Source organism: Pristis pectinata, chromosome 33, assembly GCF_009764475.1.
Source record: "Pristis pectinata isolate sPriPec2 chromosome 33, sPriPec2.1.pri, whole genome shotgun sequence".
NCBI lineage: Eukaryota > Metazoa > Chordata > Chondrichthyes > Rhinopristiformes > Pristidae > Pristis > Pristis pectinata.
Window position 1 is genome coordinate 7675903 of NC_067437.1, and position 18098 is coordinate 7694000.

Consider the following 18098-nt stretch of genomic DNA (forward strand, 5'->3'; position numbering starts at 1 on the left):
AACTTCAGTGGAGTTTTCCAAACACCACTTGAAAATTAATTAAGAGATAGACCTTCAGTGTTTGCTGTGCGTTATCTGCTTTTGCAAAGAACACCAAGGCATGGGAGTACATTATGAGTATTGTGACATGTTGCTTTAATTGGATTATGTTGATAGCTGGTTATTACAAATAGATTGTTGAATTTTATTTATGTTAACAAGAGTTAACATACAGCAATCTTATGCCTTCTGAAAAAGTTGGCATCATTGAGAACAATGCAAACTAATAATGTGCTGTGTACAAACAAAGCAGAAGGCAACTGCTTTGTTGTTAACAAGGTATAATTGCTAAAAGTACTTAATTTATCTCTGGATCAGATATATCCAAGCAACACATCCAGATCTTCAGATACATAAACAGTAGCAATTACAGGGGCTTGCTCAGCAACCGTCAACTACAGTTGCTGGGAAGTAGCAAATCTCCAGGTCTTCTTCACTGCTGTGGGAACAGAACCTCCATTATCGTGGCGTGATTTTCTTCAGGCTTCGATTGAGCTAGAACATGAAAATAAACACATGACTACTTGTCTGAAAAGACATGGTCTGAAAAGACAAATCTGTACAAAGTCCCTGTCATTTGCCAGGGACAGAGATGCAGAGCTTCTATGGTAACTACCAAGGCTGCTGGCAATGACACCAAGAATGCATTGACAGACAGTTGTCAACCCCTCCATGGACATTACAACTTCTATATGTTTCAGCTTATGACATCTGGACCACAGCTCTGGCCACACTCCGGTTCATGCCTTGCACCCCTGGTGTTCGCGACCCCGACAGGCCGCACACTCGCCCACACTCTAGACCCTGGGTCTGGCCACACATCACACCCTGGTGTTCCCAACCCTAACCAGCCCCATGCGCTGTTGACATTCCACTACTTGACAGCACAAGCCACAGGAGAAGGGTCTAGAGGCAAGCCCTTTAGGAGAGCGCAAAATTTACCAAAATTGCCAGTAATACATAGTCCACCTCAGGAACATGTGGATCCGCAAATAGTAAGTCAGCATATAATGAGGACTAAGTGTACACTCATCTGCATCATATACTTATTTAGGATCTGGGTGTCACTGGCAAAGCATTTACTATTCAGCCTTAATTGCTCTTGAGAAGCTGGTAATGAACTTTTGCTCTTTTGCTTCAATGCTTGAAGATTCAGGAGCACTGAGAAGGAAGGTCTAGGTTACATCTCCCCGTGGCAATACCCAAACTGGAAGAACCCTGATGGTGGCAACAAGAAACGAGCAGCTTCAAGAGAGAAAGATGTTCAGCTCACCTCCTCAAACTTGTGAATTTGCCTGATGAAGAAGTCTCCGTATCGCCTGGCCACTTTGGTATCTGCGATGTGGATCATATCCTGAAATGGAAAAAGGCGTTGATTAACCAGAAATGCAAACAGTTCCATTAGTGACCAAGGCATGGCCCAGTACTTTACCAAGTTGCCAGAATCCCTAAAGTTAAATCAGTCTGTCAGCAACGAGTCACTATGGTACCTTCCAGACTGTTGGCATTCTAAGGATTTCAGAAGATCGACTGGAATAATAGGGAATCCTCACAGATAAAACCCACCTTGTCGATGTAGAAGTCAACCTCAGAAGCAGACTGAAATTCACCATCAAGGGCCGATATCCCACTTGTCCACACCAGGTTCTTCATCTTGTGCTTGAAGACCAGGAGGTTGATGCGGAACTCCTGCTCGGTCATATCAAGGAATCCAGCCAGCTTGATGACAGGCATTGTGGTGTATAACTTCAGGAAACTACACAGGGAAGAAAGAGTGACAGGTCAACTAAAGGGAGGTGCCATACATTTATCTTGGCTGCCCAAATTATGACATTTCAATGTTAATTATTAAATGGAACACAATTCCAGGTGGTTTTCAGGCAAACTCCACCCAGTGACTCTTCAGTGAAATTGATCTGTTATCTTCATGCCCTGTGCAGTGCTCGGTAAGTCTCTTAGAGTTGCCCCGATTCATTGGTGGACTTCTAGCCCACCCTAGGATACTGTCACGTCCTTCTTCAAGGTTTCACTGATGCAATGTGGAACCCAATCCATATTTACACAGCTTTGAATCAAAGCTTTTTCATCCTAACTTGACCGATGCAAACAATCAAGATAAAAATGAAGCATTTTTGGACGGGGGAGCACAGCTACTTTGCTGAACAGTTAACTGATGACCTCTTTGTTAATTTTCTTCAGTCTTTTTCCATTCTTAAAATGCTACTGCAATTTATGGCCCTTTGCTCCACCAGGGACACCTGGGTGTAGAGGGTTATCCAGCTTGCATGCACTTTGTAGCACAGACACTTTTATGGATAGGGGTTCATATAGACAAGAGATCCCAAGTTATTTTGCCATGGAATCTTTCACACTCCCAAATGATACTGGAACACATCAGTACATGGAAAGGGACCATTCTTGGTTATTTCTGCTGCACATTGAGCTCACGTACCTACGGATGGTGGAAAGTACCGACTGCTGCTGCACCTCATCCATAAACACTTTCAGTTGCTGCAGGAACGGCTCCTTGTGATAGTTGGCATGGACCGAGTCGTAATTTGGTACCACAGGTGACAGGAACTTGGGACAGGCAAAACTGAATAGCTCCTCAAATATTTGCATCTCTCTGTAATAAGAAAAGGCAAGATTATATGAGAAAAGAAACTGGAAGATTAATATTAAAACAAAGCTTTGAAGAAGCACAGCAGTTCAGGCAGAGCTGAGGGGAAAAAAATTCCAGGTCAACTGCAACAGAGGGAAGACGTGCATGATTTACACTGGATTTGTTTGGAAAGTGTATGAAAGGACAAAGTGTTCGTAAGAAGCAGGAGTAGACGATTTGGCCCCTTAACTTTGCTCCACCATTTAACAAGATCCTGGCTGATCTTTTATCCACGTAATCTTCAATACCTTTAGTATTCAGAGATCTAACGATCTCAGTATTGAAAGAACACGGAGCCCAACCCTCCGATGCAAAGAATTCCAAAGGCTCACTGCCCTCTGCTCTGTAAGCTGTTCCTTAAAGGCTACCTCTTTAATGTCTGGGTAGCTCCTTAAGTGGCTCATTATCAAATTATGAAGCACCTTGGAACTTTCTACTGTATGTATAGATGGCAAGTTGTTACTGATGTATGATAGGGCAGCCAAACTATTGCAACACAACAAAAAAATGAAGACCTACCCTTTCTGCATGCGCAGCATCTTGTCTCCATACTTCTCTCGCAGCTGGGTGTGGATGCTCTCGTCGATTCTCATCGGGTACAGCGTCAAGGCGATTGCCAACAGACTGTGCATCTGTTCGTTTTGCTTGTTTATCTGCAAGAAGATTTCAAGAAGGTGTGGCAGACGACAAAAAAATAGTTTGTAACAGAATATGTTTGTAATGTACTGTAAAAAGTTAATATTCATGGCATTCATACTCTGGGTATGGACGCCTATGAGAATAAACTTGAACTTGAGAGTTTGTAAATAAAATTAATGTTATTCCTGTTCAGTCTTACTTGTGATCTATTCCCACACAGTTGTTTGGAGAAACCTACACAAATATCCATTTAGCACACCATAAATGGAGAGATATCACTTTAGTTGGTGATCTCAGTTCAGTCTGTGCAGGTCATGAGGTGTCCCTACTAATGATCTTCCAAATAAGCTCGAGATAAAAAATAATTTAAATGCCTGTTAAGATTCTCAGGTAAGTGGTCCAACATAGCAGCTGCTTCTACTAATGGGCCCCAAGTAAGTGTTTGTGCAACTTGAATGTAGGTAAGTTGAGACAAAATTCTCAAGAGTTACAGATACAATGTTTCTGTTCACCTACACCTCAGTGTATGAACACAATTGTACATATAGAGCACTGAACAGGGTTGGTACAGGCACCAATGATTTAATGGATTAATATCTCATCTGCAGAGATACAGGAGAGTCTCAGGTCCGGTCCTTGATGTTGGTGAAGGCAGATATTGAGAGTAATATATTTGGCTTCAGTTCCCTGGTTGTGTTTTACATTGGAAAGTGGGTAGTGTTAGAGAAGGGCTGATGCTTCTGATGAAACCTGGTTGTTCAGGGGCAAGGTATAGGTAGCTTCTGGTCAGCTGTGGAAGCATTAGAAATTAGTATCATTTGGTGAGGTGCTGTTAAAAAAAAAATCAAAATAAATTGGTATTGCAGCAAACCTTGGAAAATGCCAATGAATAATTTTAATACAGACAGACCTGGAGACACCTCTTGTGTTCTAAAGACGTTTCAACTATTTGAATTAAACATCTTCAGATCATAAAGGCACAGCATTACAAACATCGTCTGTGGATGCTGAGGAGAAGCAGAGTCGTTGTTTCAGGTCTGATGTTGTCTGACCTGTTGGGTGTTTTCAGTTTTATCACAAACACTTCTATGAGTTACCATTTCGTATTTGTAGGTTGAGCGCTGAAACATGTTCTTGGTTCTCTGGATGTACAACAAAATGTTGGCAAACACACGGATCGAATCCTGGTAACGGCGCATCATCAAATAGGCAAAGCCCACGTAGTAATAAGTTGTGACCTGACATTCTGGCACCCGCGAGTACATACTCTGCAATGAAATCAAACACCAGACTTCAAATAGCTTTATAACAAGGCTTCCAATTTTCTAAACCTGTTGGGAAAAATCCATTTCTTAACTCTTCTTGCAACAATCAAGTTCTGTAGGATCCCTATAGATCTACCAGTCATTGTCACACAGTCATTCTGTGTGACATTGTCCCTTGATTAGGGCGGTAAGAAGGCAACAAATGAACTGGGTTTAATGACCGTTCCACCTGCTTGTCTGCTGTGATCATTACAGGTTTATTATGTGACAGAAAGGGCCTGCGTTAGAATATTTTCAGTAACTGTAAGAGAGCTTTACATAGAGTCATACAGCATGGAAACAGGCCCTTCGGCCCAACTCATCAATGCCAACCAAGATATCCATCTAAGCTAATCCCATTTGCCTGTGTCTGACCCATATCCTTCTAAACCTTTTCTATCCATGTAGCTGGCCGTAAGTAGCAGCACATCAGAAATTTATTGGAGAAAAAATTAAAGTTGTATTCTATTCTCGCTCACAGTTGAGATGAATTTTTTTTAAAAAAAGAGGCTGCAACTGGGAAAAACTGTTGATCAGGAAACTCAGTTAATCTGGCAGCCAAAGCTTTGTAATTCAGAAGAAATTAAAGCAGCTTCAGAGCTGCAGGAGTCTTTGAATTTACCCTAACACCAGAGTCAGAAAATACTGCACCTTAAAGTGAAGTGGAAATCATCAATGTGCACACTTTATTACCCTCCCCTTCACTCAATTACCATTTTAAAATCTCTTGATAAATATACAAATCTGAAAGATAATTAACGTCTATCTGCTGTATGCTTGGCTTACAATATTCCCAGATTCTTTACTTGTGGCATTTTCAACTCTTGTAATGAAACCCCAACATTCACACAACAGAAGTTTACAAGTATAATTCCAACGAGTAGGATGTCCAATATTAGTTAAGTGACACACACCTTTTTATTGAGTTCAATGTTCTCAAGCACTTTAATAGCCTGGTAGTAATCCCCAAGAAGTGAATGGAGACGCAGGAGCCCCACCAAGCTGAAATATCCCAGCATCTTATACAGGGAGTGACGGCCGTACTCCCCAGCAACACTCTCAGGGTCTCCTGTAACCAAGCAATGGGAGATGTTAGTACCAAGAGTGAATGCAAATGTTCAGGCCATTTAGTTTTAACTAGCATCTAAAAATGGATGATTTGGTCTTAATTAGTTTGTGGGAGTATGTTGTGTGTAAAGCAGTGGCTGGACTTCAAAAGCAGCTAATTATCAGCCAAGCACTCCGATGTGTCCTGGTATTGTGAAGATGCTGCAGGAAACTGAAAGTCACAAAGTCTGAGATGTCATTGATGTGGAAGTGGATGAATATAGGAAAAGTTTGAAATATGAATTCGGAAGATGCACAAAGTTAATCACAAGCCTGCAAAACTCAACATAAAATTTAGTTTGGAACAAAGCAGGCTATCCAGCATTTTGGATGCTAACTTAAATTTAGTTTACTGCCCAGAGGGAACCAGAACATAGAACAAGAACAGGCCCTTCGGCCCACCATATCTGTGCCGACCACAATGCCAATCCAAATTAATCCCACCTGCCTGCATGTGGTCCATATCCCTCCATTCCTACCTGTTCATGTGCCTGTCTAAATGCCTCTTAAACATTGCTATTGTATCTGCTTCCACCAGTTCCCCTGACCACGTTTTCCAGGCACCTACCACTCTCTGCGTAAAAAAAACTTACCCTGTAAATCTCCTTTGAACTTTCCTTAAAGCTATGCCCTCTAGTATTTGACATTTCCATCCTGGGAACAAGATTCTGACTATCCACGCCTGTTATAATTTCATATATTTCTCTCAAGTCACCCCTCAGCCTCCAAGGCTCCAGAGAAAACAACCTAAGTTTCTCCAGCATCTCCTCATAGCTAATACTCTCTAATCCAGACAATATTCTGATGAACTTCTTCTGCAACGTCTCCAAAGGCTCCACATCCTTCCTGTAATGCGGCAACCAGAATTCCAGACAATATTCCAAATGTGGCCTGCACGAAGTTTTATACAGCTGCAACATGGCCTCCCAACTTTTATACTCAACACCCCAACTGATGAAGTATGCCAATATGCTATAAAAAGATATGCAGATTTATAATTTGTTATATTACACATTAAAAAGCCAACATGGATAAATGCTTCTGAGCAAAAAACAAAAATGTTTTTAACATTTCCAAAGAATGTAAAGTCCAAAGCAGGAAATGGGAGAGAAACCCTGAAGGAATAAAGGGAAAGACAACCAACATCTTCACAGAGCAAAGAGCCATCAAAACTTGCCTCCACTGGTGTAGACCTCCAGCTGACGGTTAATGTTAGACTTATCGACTAGGGAATGCAGGACGTTGAGGACACTGTGAACATTCCAGATTTTGGGATTTGACCGCAGGAATTCAATCTCCTCCTCTGTCTTCTTGGCTGTTTTGCAGCGGTACTGACTGAAAGATTGGAACTGTGCAGAGAATCAGATAAAAAGTTGTAATGGAAGACATCGATAGAAAGCATGCCAACCTTTGGGCCAAATCAAAGAGATGTAACAATACATTTCACAGGAAATATCTGTAGGGGCAGCTCAAAAGATAGACATTTCTATTTGTAATCTGACCAAATGCTTGGCTCTGCTCTGTAGACAAATTTCTGCCTGGCTCTGCTCAAAAGCAGATTTAGATCCTTAAGCAGGCAGTCAGTCCAGATCAGCGCTGCAGAGGTTAGAAGCAAATATTGCTCAACTACATACAAATACCAGGACAGAAGGGTCCTGGTGGGGGCATAATGACAAGGCAAACTAGCCCTGTCATTATGCCCCCACTTCATAACATTATGTTTGATAAGATTTTTTTTAAAAAGGCAAAAGCACAAGATTAAAGCCAAAATTATTCTGCTTTAAAATCAACACATTGTGGTTCTAAAAATTACCCACTATTTCTACACTTCACAGATGAGGCACAGGACTCAGAAAGAACGAACACTTTACGATAAAGAATAAGCCTCCCCTTCCGTCGCCTCAACCTCACACCCAGCCACAAGCTGCCAACAAGAGGCCAAGTATGAACATTCAACACGGCAGAGCCTCAAACACAGGAACAGCCAAAAGTTAATCAACACCCAGCCTGCTCCACAGATATGCAAGCCCTTCTGAAATAGAAAAGAAATGCTTATGGTTGATATCAAAGCAAGTTAACCTGACCAGAAGGCAGAAAGTCACCTGGTAAATGAACTCGTCAATTATGTCCCATAGCCACTGATTCGGGAGTTCCAGGGGAACAGGGCCATCGGCATCTAAAGGGATGACAGAAGATTTTTTTAAAAATTTTAAAATTTAAAAATGAGTAAAACATGTAGATCTCAAAATTCAACAAATCTGGTCTCACGTTATTGTCACATGGAGTAGCAACCTCAGACTTTTCACTGAGGAGATTGTGCATGAAGGAATTACTCTCCCCAAACACTCTTTGGTAGTTTTGGTATGCGATCCTTTTTGCTGAGACTCCCTTTCAAACATTCACAATTCCCCACAGTATATTTGCACAATGATTTACACATAACTGATAGCCTACATAACTTAAGCATTTTAGTCACTCTGCTTGATTTTACTGCTTCACACACTTGGATGAAGCCCAATGATATCATCAAAACTTGTTAGCTGCAGAGCCCAGAGGAAGGAGAGCAAGAGGAAACTTGTGCAGAGTATAAACACTCACATGGACCCCAGGATTGAATGGCCTGTGTCTGGGCCATTCTATGCAGTGCCTTGGGGTTGTACATCAGAAGGGAGCACTGCACTGGCTGATAATTTGGGTTTAGACCTGGTTCAATTGCAGCTTTGATCTCAGTCTCAATCTGCTTTTATTTCTCCATTGCAACCATGGTTTATTTCATACAAAACATAAATTCTAAGAAAGAATAAACCTCCTGTTATTCAGCATCACCCCTCACACCACCGAGCTTCTCTGCTGTACACTCCAGATTGGCAATCTCTTCCACTGTTACACGATTAGATATGATAATATAATTATTAAATAATGCTAATATTCACCAAATTTCTCCCTTTCTTTGGGGGGGGGGGAAGGAGGAAGAAAGAGAAGGGGGACAGTTATGGGGCTTTTAGAAGAAAGAACAGAACAAGTATTTCACTAAAATTCTTACTGAGAATGTAGTTGAACAGATTGCAGTAATTGTAGTAAGATTCAAACCTCTGTTCCAACGTAGGTCCACCCTAGGAAATGGGAAAAATATTTAACAACACAGAAACATCAAAGCTCACCACAGTATGCATAGAAATATAGTTTAACCCAGAACTGTCAGTGCAGCTGTCTCTCAGCTGCAGGGACCCACGTTCAATCCTGACCTCGGGTGCCATCTGTGTGGAGTTTGCACGTTCTCCCTGTGACCGTGTGGGTTTCCCCGGGTGCTGCAGTTTCCTCACACATCCCAAAAATGTGTTAGCAGGTTAACTGGCTACTATAAATTACCCCTTCATCCAAAAAGAATCAAAGGGGAGTTGAAGGACATGCGAGGGAAAATAAGTTGGAGGACTACAGAGAAACAAGGAGAGGTAGAATGGAACCAATAGGATTGCTCCCATCAGCCAGCATGAGTAGCCTCTTTCAGTATAAGAACAAGATAGCATTGTCCAGAAGCTTAAAATCTATCAATACGCAACTCTACACGACAAATCTTCAACAATCTAATACTAAATTATCCACTGTAGCACACTGTGCTGTGGACTTTCCAAAATGCGTTAAATAAGCCTGCAACTTTTGCATCAAGATCGCTGATCTTTCCACGTGTCTAACATTGGACAGCAAGACCAGAGAACTTACTGATGGATTGCAATCAGAAATGCAAGGCAGAAATTAAAAATAAAAATCTAATAAGCTTGAAATGGCGTATTCTGTACCTTGAATAAATGATACCTCTGGGTACATGATCACAAACCCTAATTTGACTTTTATAGGCCAGGGTGTGTGCAGCTGGTTAAAGTTTTGTAAAGTAGAACTCAGAAAGAGGTTTCGTACAAGACACAAAGTAACAGACAAAACGCTGGAGGAACTCAGCAGGTCAGGAGGCATTGATGGAGAGAAATGGACAGTCAGTCCAGATGCAGGGTCTCGACCCAAAACGTCGACTGTCCATTTCCCTCCACAGATGCTGCCTGACCCAGGAGTTCCTCCAGCGCTTCTTGTGTTGCTCCAGATTCCAACATCTGCAGTCTTGTAATCTCCATAAAGTAAAACACTTCTGTGTGTGACATAACATATAGAAACAAAAGTCTGCATTGCTCTATATTAATTATTGAGCACAAATAAGAAACTATAAAGAAAATCTGTGCATTTATGTGACTAAGTAAAAATTGCATGCAAAAATGTTTAAGAAACTGAAATAACTTACGCTGACTTTAGCATAAATGTGCCTGTAGTAGAGCTCCTTATACAAAATAAGAAAGACAGCATCTGAAACAGACAATTAAGCAGGTAAGTACAGTTACAGGCCGTCCCTGGGTTACAAACGCATGACTTATGGACACTCTGTACATACGAATGAGCTACCATAATGTTACTAAATTGAAAAGCCCGACATAGTCCTAAGAACGGTAGAACTAGTCAGGAGAACACACCAGTCCTCACTGAGGGGTCAGCGGTGGAAAGGGTGAGCAGCTTCAAGTTCCTGAGCATTAACACCGTACACGATCTATCCTGGGCCCAGCACATTGATGCAATCACAAAGAAGGCGTGCCAGCGGCTCTACATCTTTAGGAGTTTGAGGAGATTTGGTATGTCGCCAAAGACTCTTGCAAATTTCTATAGATGTAGAGTATTCTGACTGGTTGCATCACCGCCTGGTATGGAGGCTCCAATGTGCAGGATCGAAAGAGGCTGCAGAGGGTTGTAGGCTCAGCCAGCTCCATCACGGGCACAACCCTCCCCACCATCGAGGACATCTTCAAGAGGTGGCGCCACAAGAAGGCGGCATCCATCATTAAGCAGCCTCATCATCTGGACCTTGCCCTCTTCTCATTACTACCATCAGAGAGGAGGTACAGGAGCCTGAAGACCCACACTCAACGTTTCAGGGACAGCTTCTTCCCCTCCGCCATCAGATTTCTGAACGGTCCATGAACTCTACCTCGTTATTCCTCTTTAGCATCATTTTATTTATTTATTTATTGGAAAGAGTAATTTTTATGTCTTGCACCGTACTGCTACCGCAAAACAACAAATTTCACAGCATATATCAGTGATAATAAACCTGATTCTGATTCCCTCCCCCTCTCTCCACTTTTGATAATTGTTCTTTCTTCCCAATCTTGCACACGTTTGATGCCATTCATTACAATAATGTGGAAATAAGGTTACCACACGGTGTTTTTTTTGTGCATTTTCCAACTTATGGACAAAATTGACATAAGGACATCCGTGAAAGTGGAACCTGTTCAGCTATTACTTGTATCGATAGAAGCAGTAAGTCAATTACAACTTGTTAGGCAACATCAACTTTTAAAAAGTTATCCACTTGCCTTTTTTAAAAATTCATACATTTCAACTCCTCTTGGCCATAAATGTAGCCAACAGATTTTTAAAAACATGGTTACATTTCAAAAGTTCACATTGGCTACTGTGGATTGCCTCTGGTGGGTGGGTGAGTGGTGGAGTCGAGGGGAGCTGATGAGGACATGGGGAGAACGCAAAAAAAAGGATTAATGTCAGATTAGTTTAAAATGGGTGGTTAATGGTCGGCACAGACTTGGTGGGCTGAAGGGCCTGTTTCCATCCTCAATCCCTCCATGACATTCTTGGAAAATGGACAGCAATTAGTTAAAACTGATGACAGCACAATAGGCTGGAGAAGACCAAGCCAGGATTCCCATTACGTACAGAAAGTGTGGGCACCACTTCGGCAGGACACTGCAGCATGGTTTGTTTGTATACAGGCTTGTGCATTGTGCGCAAGGGAGGAGTTAGGGGGAGTCTGTAAGTGAGGTAGGTCACCATCAGGACTTGGGAGAAGGGACTGCGAGAAATATTCAGTTGTTTTACGGAAAGAGAAAATGTCAGAAGCATTCAAGAACTCAGGAACCATTTTTGGAGAGAGAATCTTTTCCAGTTCTAATGGAGGGTCATTGACGTGAAACAGTGAGTCTGTTTCTCCATGGATGTAGCCTGACCCGAGGGGTGCTCTGGAATTTTCTGACTTTGTTTCAGAGTTCCAGCATCTGCAGTTTTTTTGTTCCATTTTATTGGTCCAGGATGGACCCCCTTGCCTTTCAGAAGCACGAGTATGCAGTTCAAGATGCAGAAATAGTGGCTACAGTTCAAAAGCACAAATTAGCCTAAACTAATGAAGGAATCCAGTTGGAAATGCGGACAAGGGCCTCATTCCAATACCGAAAGAAGCCTCTCTTCATTTTTAGTGGCAGCCACATTACCTTAAAAAAAATAAAAGTGCCCACCAATAATGCAGTCAGCTAATGATCAGGAGGCAGACAAGGTTTATGCTTAGCACATAGCAAACAGCCAATTATAGTAAAGTCAACTTACTAAACAGAGCAGGAAACGAGCTAGAGCCAGTTCACCAAGTAAAAACACAGTTAAGTCTGCCAGGTGGACCTGTTCATGGAGATTTACCACTTGGAGTGGGAGCGGGGGGGTTCAGGAGGAGAGAAGCAAAAGGCAAAAATCTTCCACACTCAGTTCCAGGCAATCATGCAAGTCAACGTCTTAATGATGTGGAATGGGTCCTGTGCTGTGTACCTGGAATCTGTTCCAATTCCACTTACATGATGGTTGAATTTTGAGATCCCCTGAAGAGATCCTGTGACGCCAAACATTCAACAGATAAAAAATAAAGAAAGCGTGTGTACAGAGTAGTTTTAAAAACTATTAGTCTTAACTACAACATATTATGCAGGGGTAGACTCTGTTTTAGAGGAGTATTTTATCAAGGAATGTCATTTTGAAAATTGAAATCATACCATTCCGACATATAGAGGCAATAGCTTCTGCTTCTGGCCAGGGGGAGTTTTTGAAGAACCTCTCGGTCAGTTTATTCCAGCTGAGATAACAGAATAAATAGAGGAATTAATAAACATACGAAATCATTTTTCTTAAACAAAATTAATCCAAAACGTTAACCGTTTCTTCCTCCACGGATGAGGCTTACCTGCTTATATGCTTCCAGAATATTGTGTTTTTAATTCAGAGTTTAAAGATATCACCAAATGCTCTAGTAACCTTTATACCCCAGACATGACCCCCAGGAAAGTACAGAGCATTTTTCTAATTGTAATGAGGTGTGACAAAATGGCCATCTTCACAAGAAATTCCCTTCCCCCCCTCTTGATAACAAGAAAATTGTTATTAATACATCCAACAAGAGTTCACGAGATACGTCTGCACCAGAGACTGGTTGGAATATGGAACTTGCTCCAGAGGTAGTTTCATCAACCATTTACGGTGAAACTAGGTAAACGTGAAGGAGAAAGGAATGGAAAAATATGCTGATACAATGAGATGAAGAGGGATGGAAGGATGTTCACATGGAACAGAAACACTAACAAAGACCAGCTGAGCTGAACAGCTTGTTTTAGTGTTGTAGATATTTGTAATCTCTCTGGATGGTGCCAACACTGGCTGACGGACCCCTGCCACAGCCTTATGGCTCTGAGCATAGAGCCATGTTTGGTTCCCATTACATGCACTGTAATTTAATGTCATATTGTATTATAATGATCCCAACAGGCTCAGAGATGAAAACATGATAGTTTCAAAACTTCAGCAGTTGAGTTGTCAGCTCTCAATCACCATTAGAGCTCACATGCAATAGCTACTGGAACATGTATGCCGCACAGAATTCTATCCCAGCAAGGAGTCAACAGTGGAAAAATTGCCAATCTCTTTTTTCAAGCGGGTACTGTTCACATTTAATAGATTATTTGGGAGACCCAGAAAGCATTTATGGCAAGGAGTGGGGAAAGGCAAGATACGAGATAAAGGGGAAGAGTACAAAATGGAGAATATGGCATGCAGATAGAAGTATAGGATTGGGGGATGGATTTTGGACAAGGGTAGAGAGATATGGGGCAGGTCTGTTGGGAAAGAGTAGGGCAAGTGGGAAGTGTTTGGACTCAAGCATAATGGGCGAAGCAGCCTGTTGTGCAGGGTAAAGCCATGCTTCCATCCATGACAAAACCTGGATCAATAGTAACAGTGAGAAGAAGACAAGATCCCACTTTTCAACAGGGATATCCTAAAATAGAAGGAAATTGGCAAATCTGTTAACTACCGCAAAATTACCTCATACATTTACTGACATACAAATGTATAAATGCATATTTTATTATTTGTACCTGTTTTCATAGATATCCTGAATCTCATAAAGCTTCTGTTCAATCACATCACTGGACACACGGTTGGACTGTAGCTCATAGACCTTCTGGTCAATCAGGTCAGTTACAGTTTTGTGGAAGTATTGGATGAAATTTTTTATTACTTCTGGGATCACGTGGTAAGTTTGCTGTTCATACTGTCGCTCATAAGCAAGGTCCTGCTTGGGATCTCCTGAGAAATATGAAAAGTACTTTCAAAATACTGGCAAATGAACTAGTTGAAGATTGTTGCACAGGATATGATACCCATAATTGTAGTAAAGAATATAACTGAAATCCTTTCCTTTCAGCCCCAGTGCCAAAATTAACTGTAATGAATGCAAAACACCAAGTACCAAACCTTGGAATTTCACACTGGTTGATATGCTTCACTAGTGAGGCAGAAGTGACTCCAAATAGACACACTAAAGATCAGCATTTCACACAAGTTGCAAGCTATTCAACAAAGATCTTGTTTCAAGCATTTTTCAGCTGGCAGATCACAATAAGTTTTCATTCCTCAGACGGAGCTCTGAGCTATTATGCAGTCCAGAAATTTTTTTAAATTCCTACAGGCAAGGACATAAAGATTAAAAGTTCTATCAACCAACTTTGTTCTCACTTTGATAACATTGCAAGGCAGTCAGCAGAAGCGATAGCTTTTCTTTCAATCCCAATACATGCTCTGTTCTTCACTGGGGGGGAGGGGGGATGGTGGGGGTGCGGTTTAGTGTTCTCTGCTCTCACCGCGATGAATTGGCCAAAGCTGCCTACAATGCACTTTTAAATTCAAAAGTGGTGGGATGATTACATCAACAGTGCATGGTCGATTTCCCACAAAATCACAGGGAGAACAGTTTATGCTGACCCTCAGTGAGAGACCAGAGAGGCCCAATGAAGACATGTTTTGTAAAGTAAAGAGCTGTCCATTCAGGGCACAAAGAGTCCACGGGGGGCACTTGGTCCTGGGCTCTCTGCCCCATTCCCCTGCAGACGCTTCATTAATTACCTCTGCCATGGGTCTCCTGCTGTCAAACTTCTCACATCAGGTTCAGGCAGGCCTCTCAGAATACTGAAGTAAATGAGGCCTGGGCTTCCATTCTCATATGGGCAAGCTATCCTTGCCACCCTCCCTTAAAAAACTGGAGAACAAATAGTTGCACTCACGGTCAAGCTCAACCACCTCACAGAGGGCTTGGCTCTGCTCACCCTTTTCTACAGCTCAAAGCAGCTGATGGCACATAATGCTGTAACAACAAATAAAATAATTATAAGGATTTACCAGTATGAAGGTCGTAGTCAGCATTGTAGGCATATGGGTCGTACTGTGAACAAAAGTGAAAACAATATTATCAGTGGTGTGAACTCAAAAACACCTTGAATTGGCAGGGTACAATACAATTGGTGTATGAAGCTTTCAGATTCCAATCACACATACAACAAAAAAATTGTAAAAATAATTCACCCTACAACCATTTCTTAACCTACAACATGTTCAGTGATACAATAGGTAACAGTGTACTAAAGCAACAAAATATGACAAGGCGGAATTGTGCATAGAAGCTTTTTTGGGAATAAATATAATATTATGTAGTAATTTGCAGTAACAGACTATTTTGGCTAGTGTTTATGTACCAGTGTGTGCTTAACCATTATACTGTACAACATTCAGACTTTGGATGATAAGTAATATTTGCACTATGTAGGTGTCTGTCAAATGATCCTTTGTGACATTACAGTCATTGAATATGTATTATAAACATTCTTGACCAGAAACTTAACAGGAGCTGCCAAAAGCCCAGATCTGGGTACTCTCTCAAAAGTATTCTGCCACAAAATCTTTGCAGCAAAAACAGGATGGAATACAAAATGTGATGGAATACTTTACACTCGCCTAACTGGACAAGGAGGTCGATGTTATGCAGGACAAAACAGAAAGCTTGATTTGTCATACAACACATTACCTTAAGGATTTATAATCCATACATCACAAACACTACCTAGCTTCAGAGTGTTCCAGACACAGGATATACTGCAGGAAGTCATCAAAAGTCCTCAAAAACCCATAACCATTACCACACAGAAGGGAAGTAGGTGTATGGAAAAGCTATCACTTCCAAATTTGTTAGTTAATGAGATGTCACCTACCAGTGTGGAGATGCAGTACTGCAGCATACATTCTGAAATAAAGTTTACACTGCTATGTTCTTCTGCTGAGCACAAATGAAGGCAGTATAAATCATAGTTTAGTGGTTATGTTACTGAAGTAGTAATCCAGGAGTTTAATGTCTGGTGACATGAATTCAAATTCCACAATGCCAACTGGCGAACTTAAATTTGGTTAATTAAACAAATATAGAATTGTGCTTAAAAAACACAATTCTAGATTTGTTAAAAAGGGAAAGAAATTTGCCATCCTTACTGGCCTGTATAAGATTCCAGACAAATAGTAATGTGGTTGACTGCCCATTATGATACAGTCCAACAAATCACCCAATTCAGATTGTATTAGGAATGGGCAACAACCACTGCACTTGCCAGAAACACACAAACATTTTGTGAGTAACCAAAACGTTCCTAAGTTTTCCTCCACAGATGCTGCCAGGCCCACTGAATATTTTCAGCATTTTCTATTTCTATGTCAGGTTTCCAGCACCTGTAGGTTTTTGTTTTGCTTTTAGATCAACGTTTGGTGAGTCAGTGATCCATCTTAAATCATTTTCCCAGACAAAGTAAAGTTGACATAAAGCTAATCTACACAGGGCAGGTGAAATTAAAACCAGAAATACTCCCGTGTCCAAACGTTAAAGCTTTAACTTTAAGATAAGCAAGTTGATGGACGAATGCTGGACTTGTACAGTCCATGGTTGTGGAATGAATGGACTATATAAAAGTCTGTTTTCCCCAAAGTTTTTTTGACGGCATTATGCATTTTAAAGCAAAATGCTCAAATTCAACAATTTTTCAGATATCTTACACAAATTTCACAACAGTTTTGATGCATATTTTGAATTGCAATGCAACATTTATTAGGCATATGAGCTCATTGCCTCAGAAGACAGTAGAGCAATAGCTGAGTGGCCTCATCAAGAGGGTGAGGAAGGAAACTGCTCAGTGTGGATCTCTCATTCCCCAGTGGAAAAGGATTGGTCCTACTGTGTTTAAACACTTAGTTGGAGGTTTTACACACACTAATAGTGTACCATTCCTCACTCCGGTTTCACCTTCTGAAGGAACTACACGATTTGGGGCTTTTCTTTATATTTTCTTACAAGAAAGGAAGTAAATAAAGAAATATCTGAGAGATAAATGCGAAGAATTTGGTTTTTAAAGATCAACAGGCTCTTGGGCCTGAGGCCTCGTGCTCCCCGTGGGCTTCCAGAACCAGGCCCAAACCTTCAGAGGCAGGCTCGGCCTCCGCTACATACTCACATCGGCCGCGTACTCGTCCACAAACCCCGACATCTGGGCTCCTGCCGCTCTCCGCCGCCGTTTCTTTTCGGCTCAGTTTTCCGCAGAAACGCGCGATGAATTGACCGGCAACTTGGCACCTCGCGAAATACGTCCCCCCCGTCCGGCTCCAACACCGACAACAGTTCCACCGACAACAGTTCCGCTCCTAAACCCATCTGATCCCATCAACCGAAGTCCTCGAAGCCTCATCTGGTTTTACTGTGAAGAATTTTAGAAAAATTCTACTATTTTCTTCAATTCCATATTTACTGTTTTCTATTTTACTTTTCCTATTTTTGATACCTGCCTATTGGAGAAGCTCCAGTGACACTATTGCAAAGAACTCTTGGTGTTGTGCTCAATGTTGATCCTTCAAAATCGCCATAAAAAGGCCCAGATTATCTCCCAATATTGCATTTTACAGGTTGACAGCTGCAACATTCATTTATATTTAACAAGAACATGAAATGCTGAAAATACTCAACAGGTCAGGCCACATCTGTGGTAAGAGAAATAGAGTTAATGTTTCAGGTTGAAGACACTTCATCAGAACTTCTTTGACTCTGTTTCTCTTCCCACAGATGCAGCTTGACCTGCTGAGTATTCCCAGCATTGTTTTTAAATTTAATTAAC

The 18098-nt window shown here is 41.4% G+C and overlaps 1 protein-coding gene across 1 annotated transcript; it reads right to left on the reverse strand.

Annotated features, from left to right (window-relative positions):
- Nucleotides 1–118: 118 nt before the first annotated feature.
- Nucleotides 119–17825, reverse strand: eif3s6ip (eukaryotic translation initiation factor 3, subunit 6 interacting protein). Its single transcript, XM_052042923.1, has 15 exons — nucleotides 17445–17825; nucleotides 15295–15337; nucleotides 13995–14205; nucleotides 12621–12700; nucleotides 10040–10101; nucleotides 8795–8864; nucleotides 7854–7927; nucleotides 6929–7100; nucleotides 5559–5713; nucleotides 4438–4608; nucleotides 3221–3354; nucleotides 2492–2665; nucleotides 1606–1795; nucleotides 1313–1393; nucleotides 119–534 (listed from the first exon to the last, which is right to left on the reverse strand). Exons 1-15 carry the CDS (start codon nucleotides 17475–17477, stop codon nucleotides 499–501), a joined length of 1686 nt encoding a protein of 561 aa, XP_051898883.1. The 5' UTR covers nucleotides 17478–17825; the 3' UTR covers nucleotides 119–498.
- Between the last annotated feature and the right edge of the window lie 273 nt (nucleotides 17826–18098).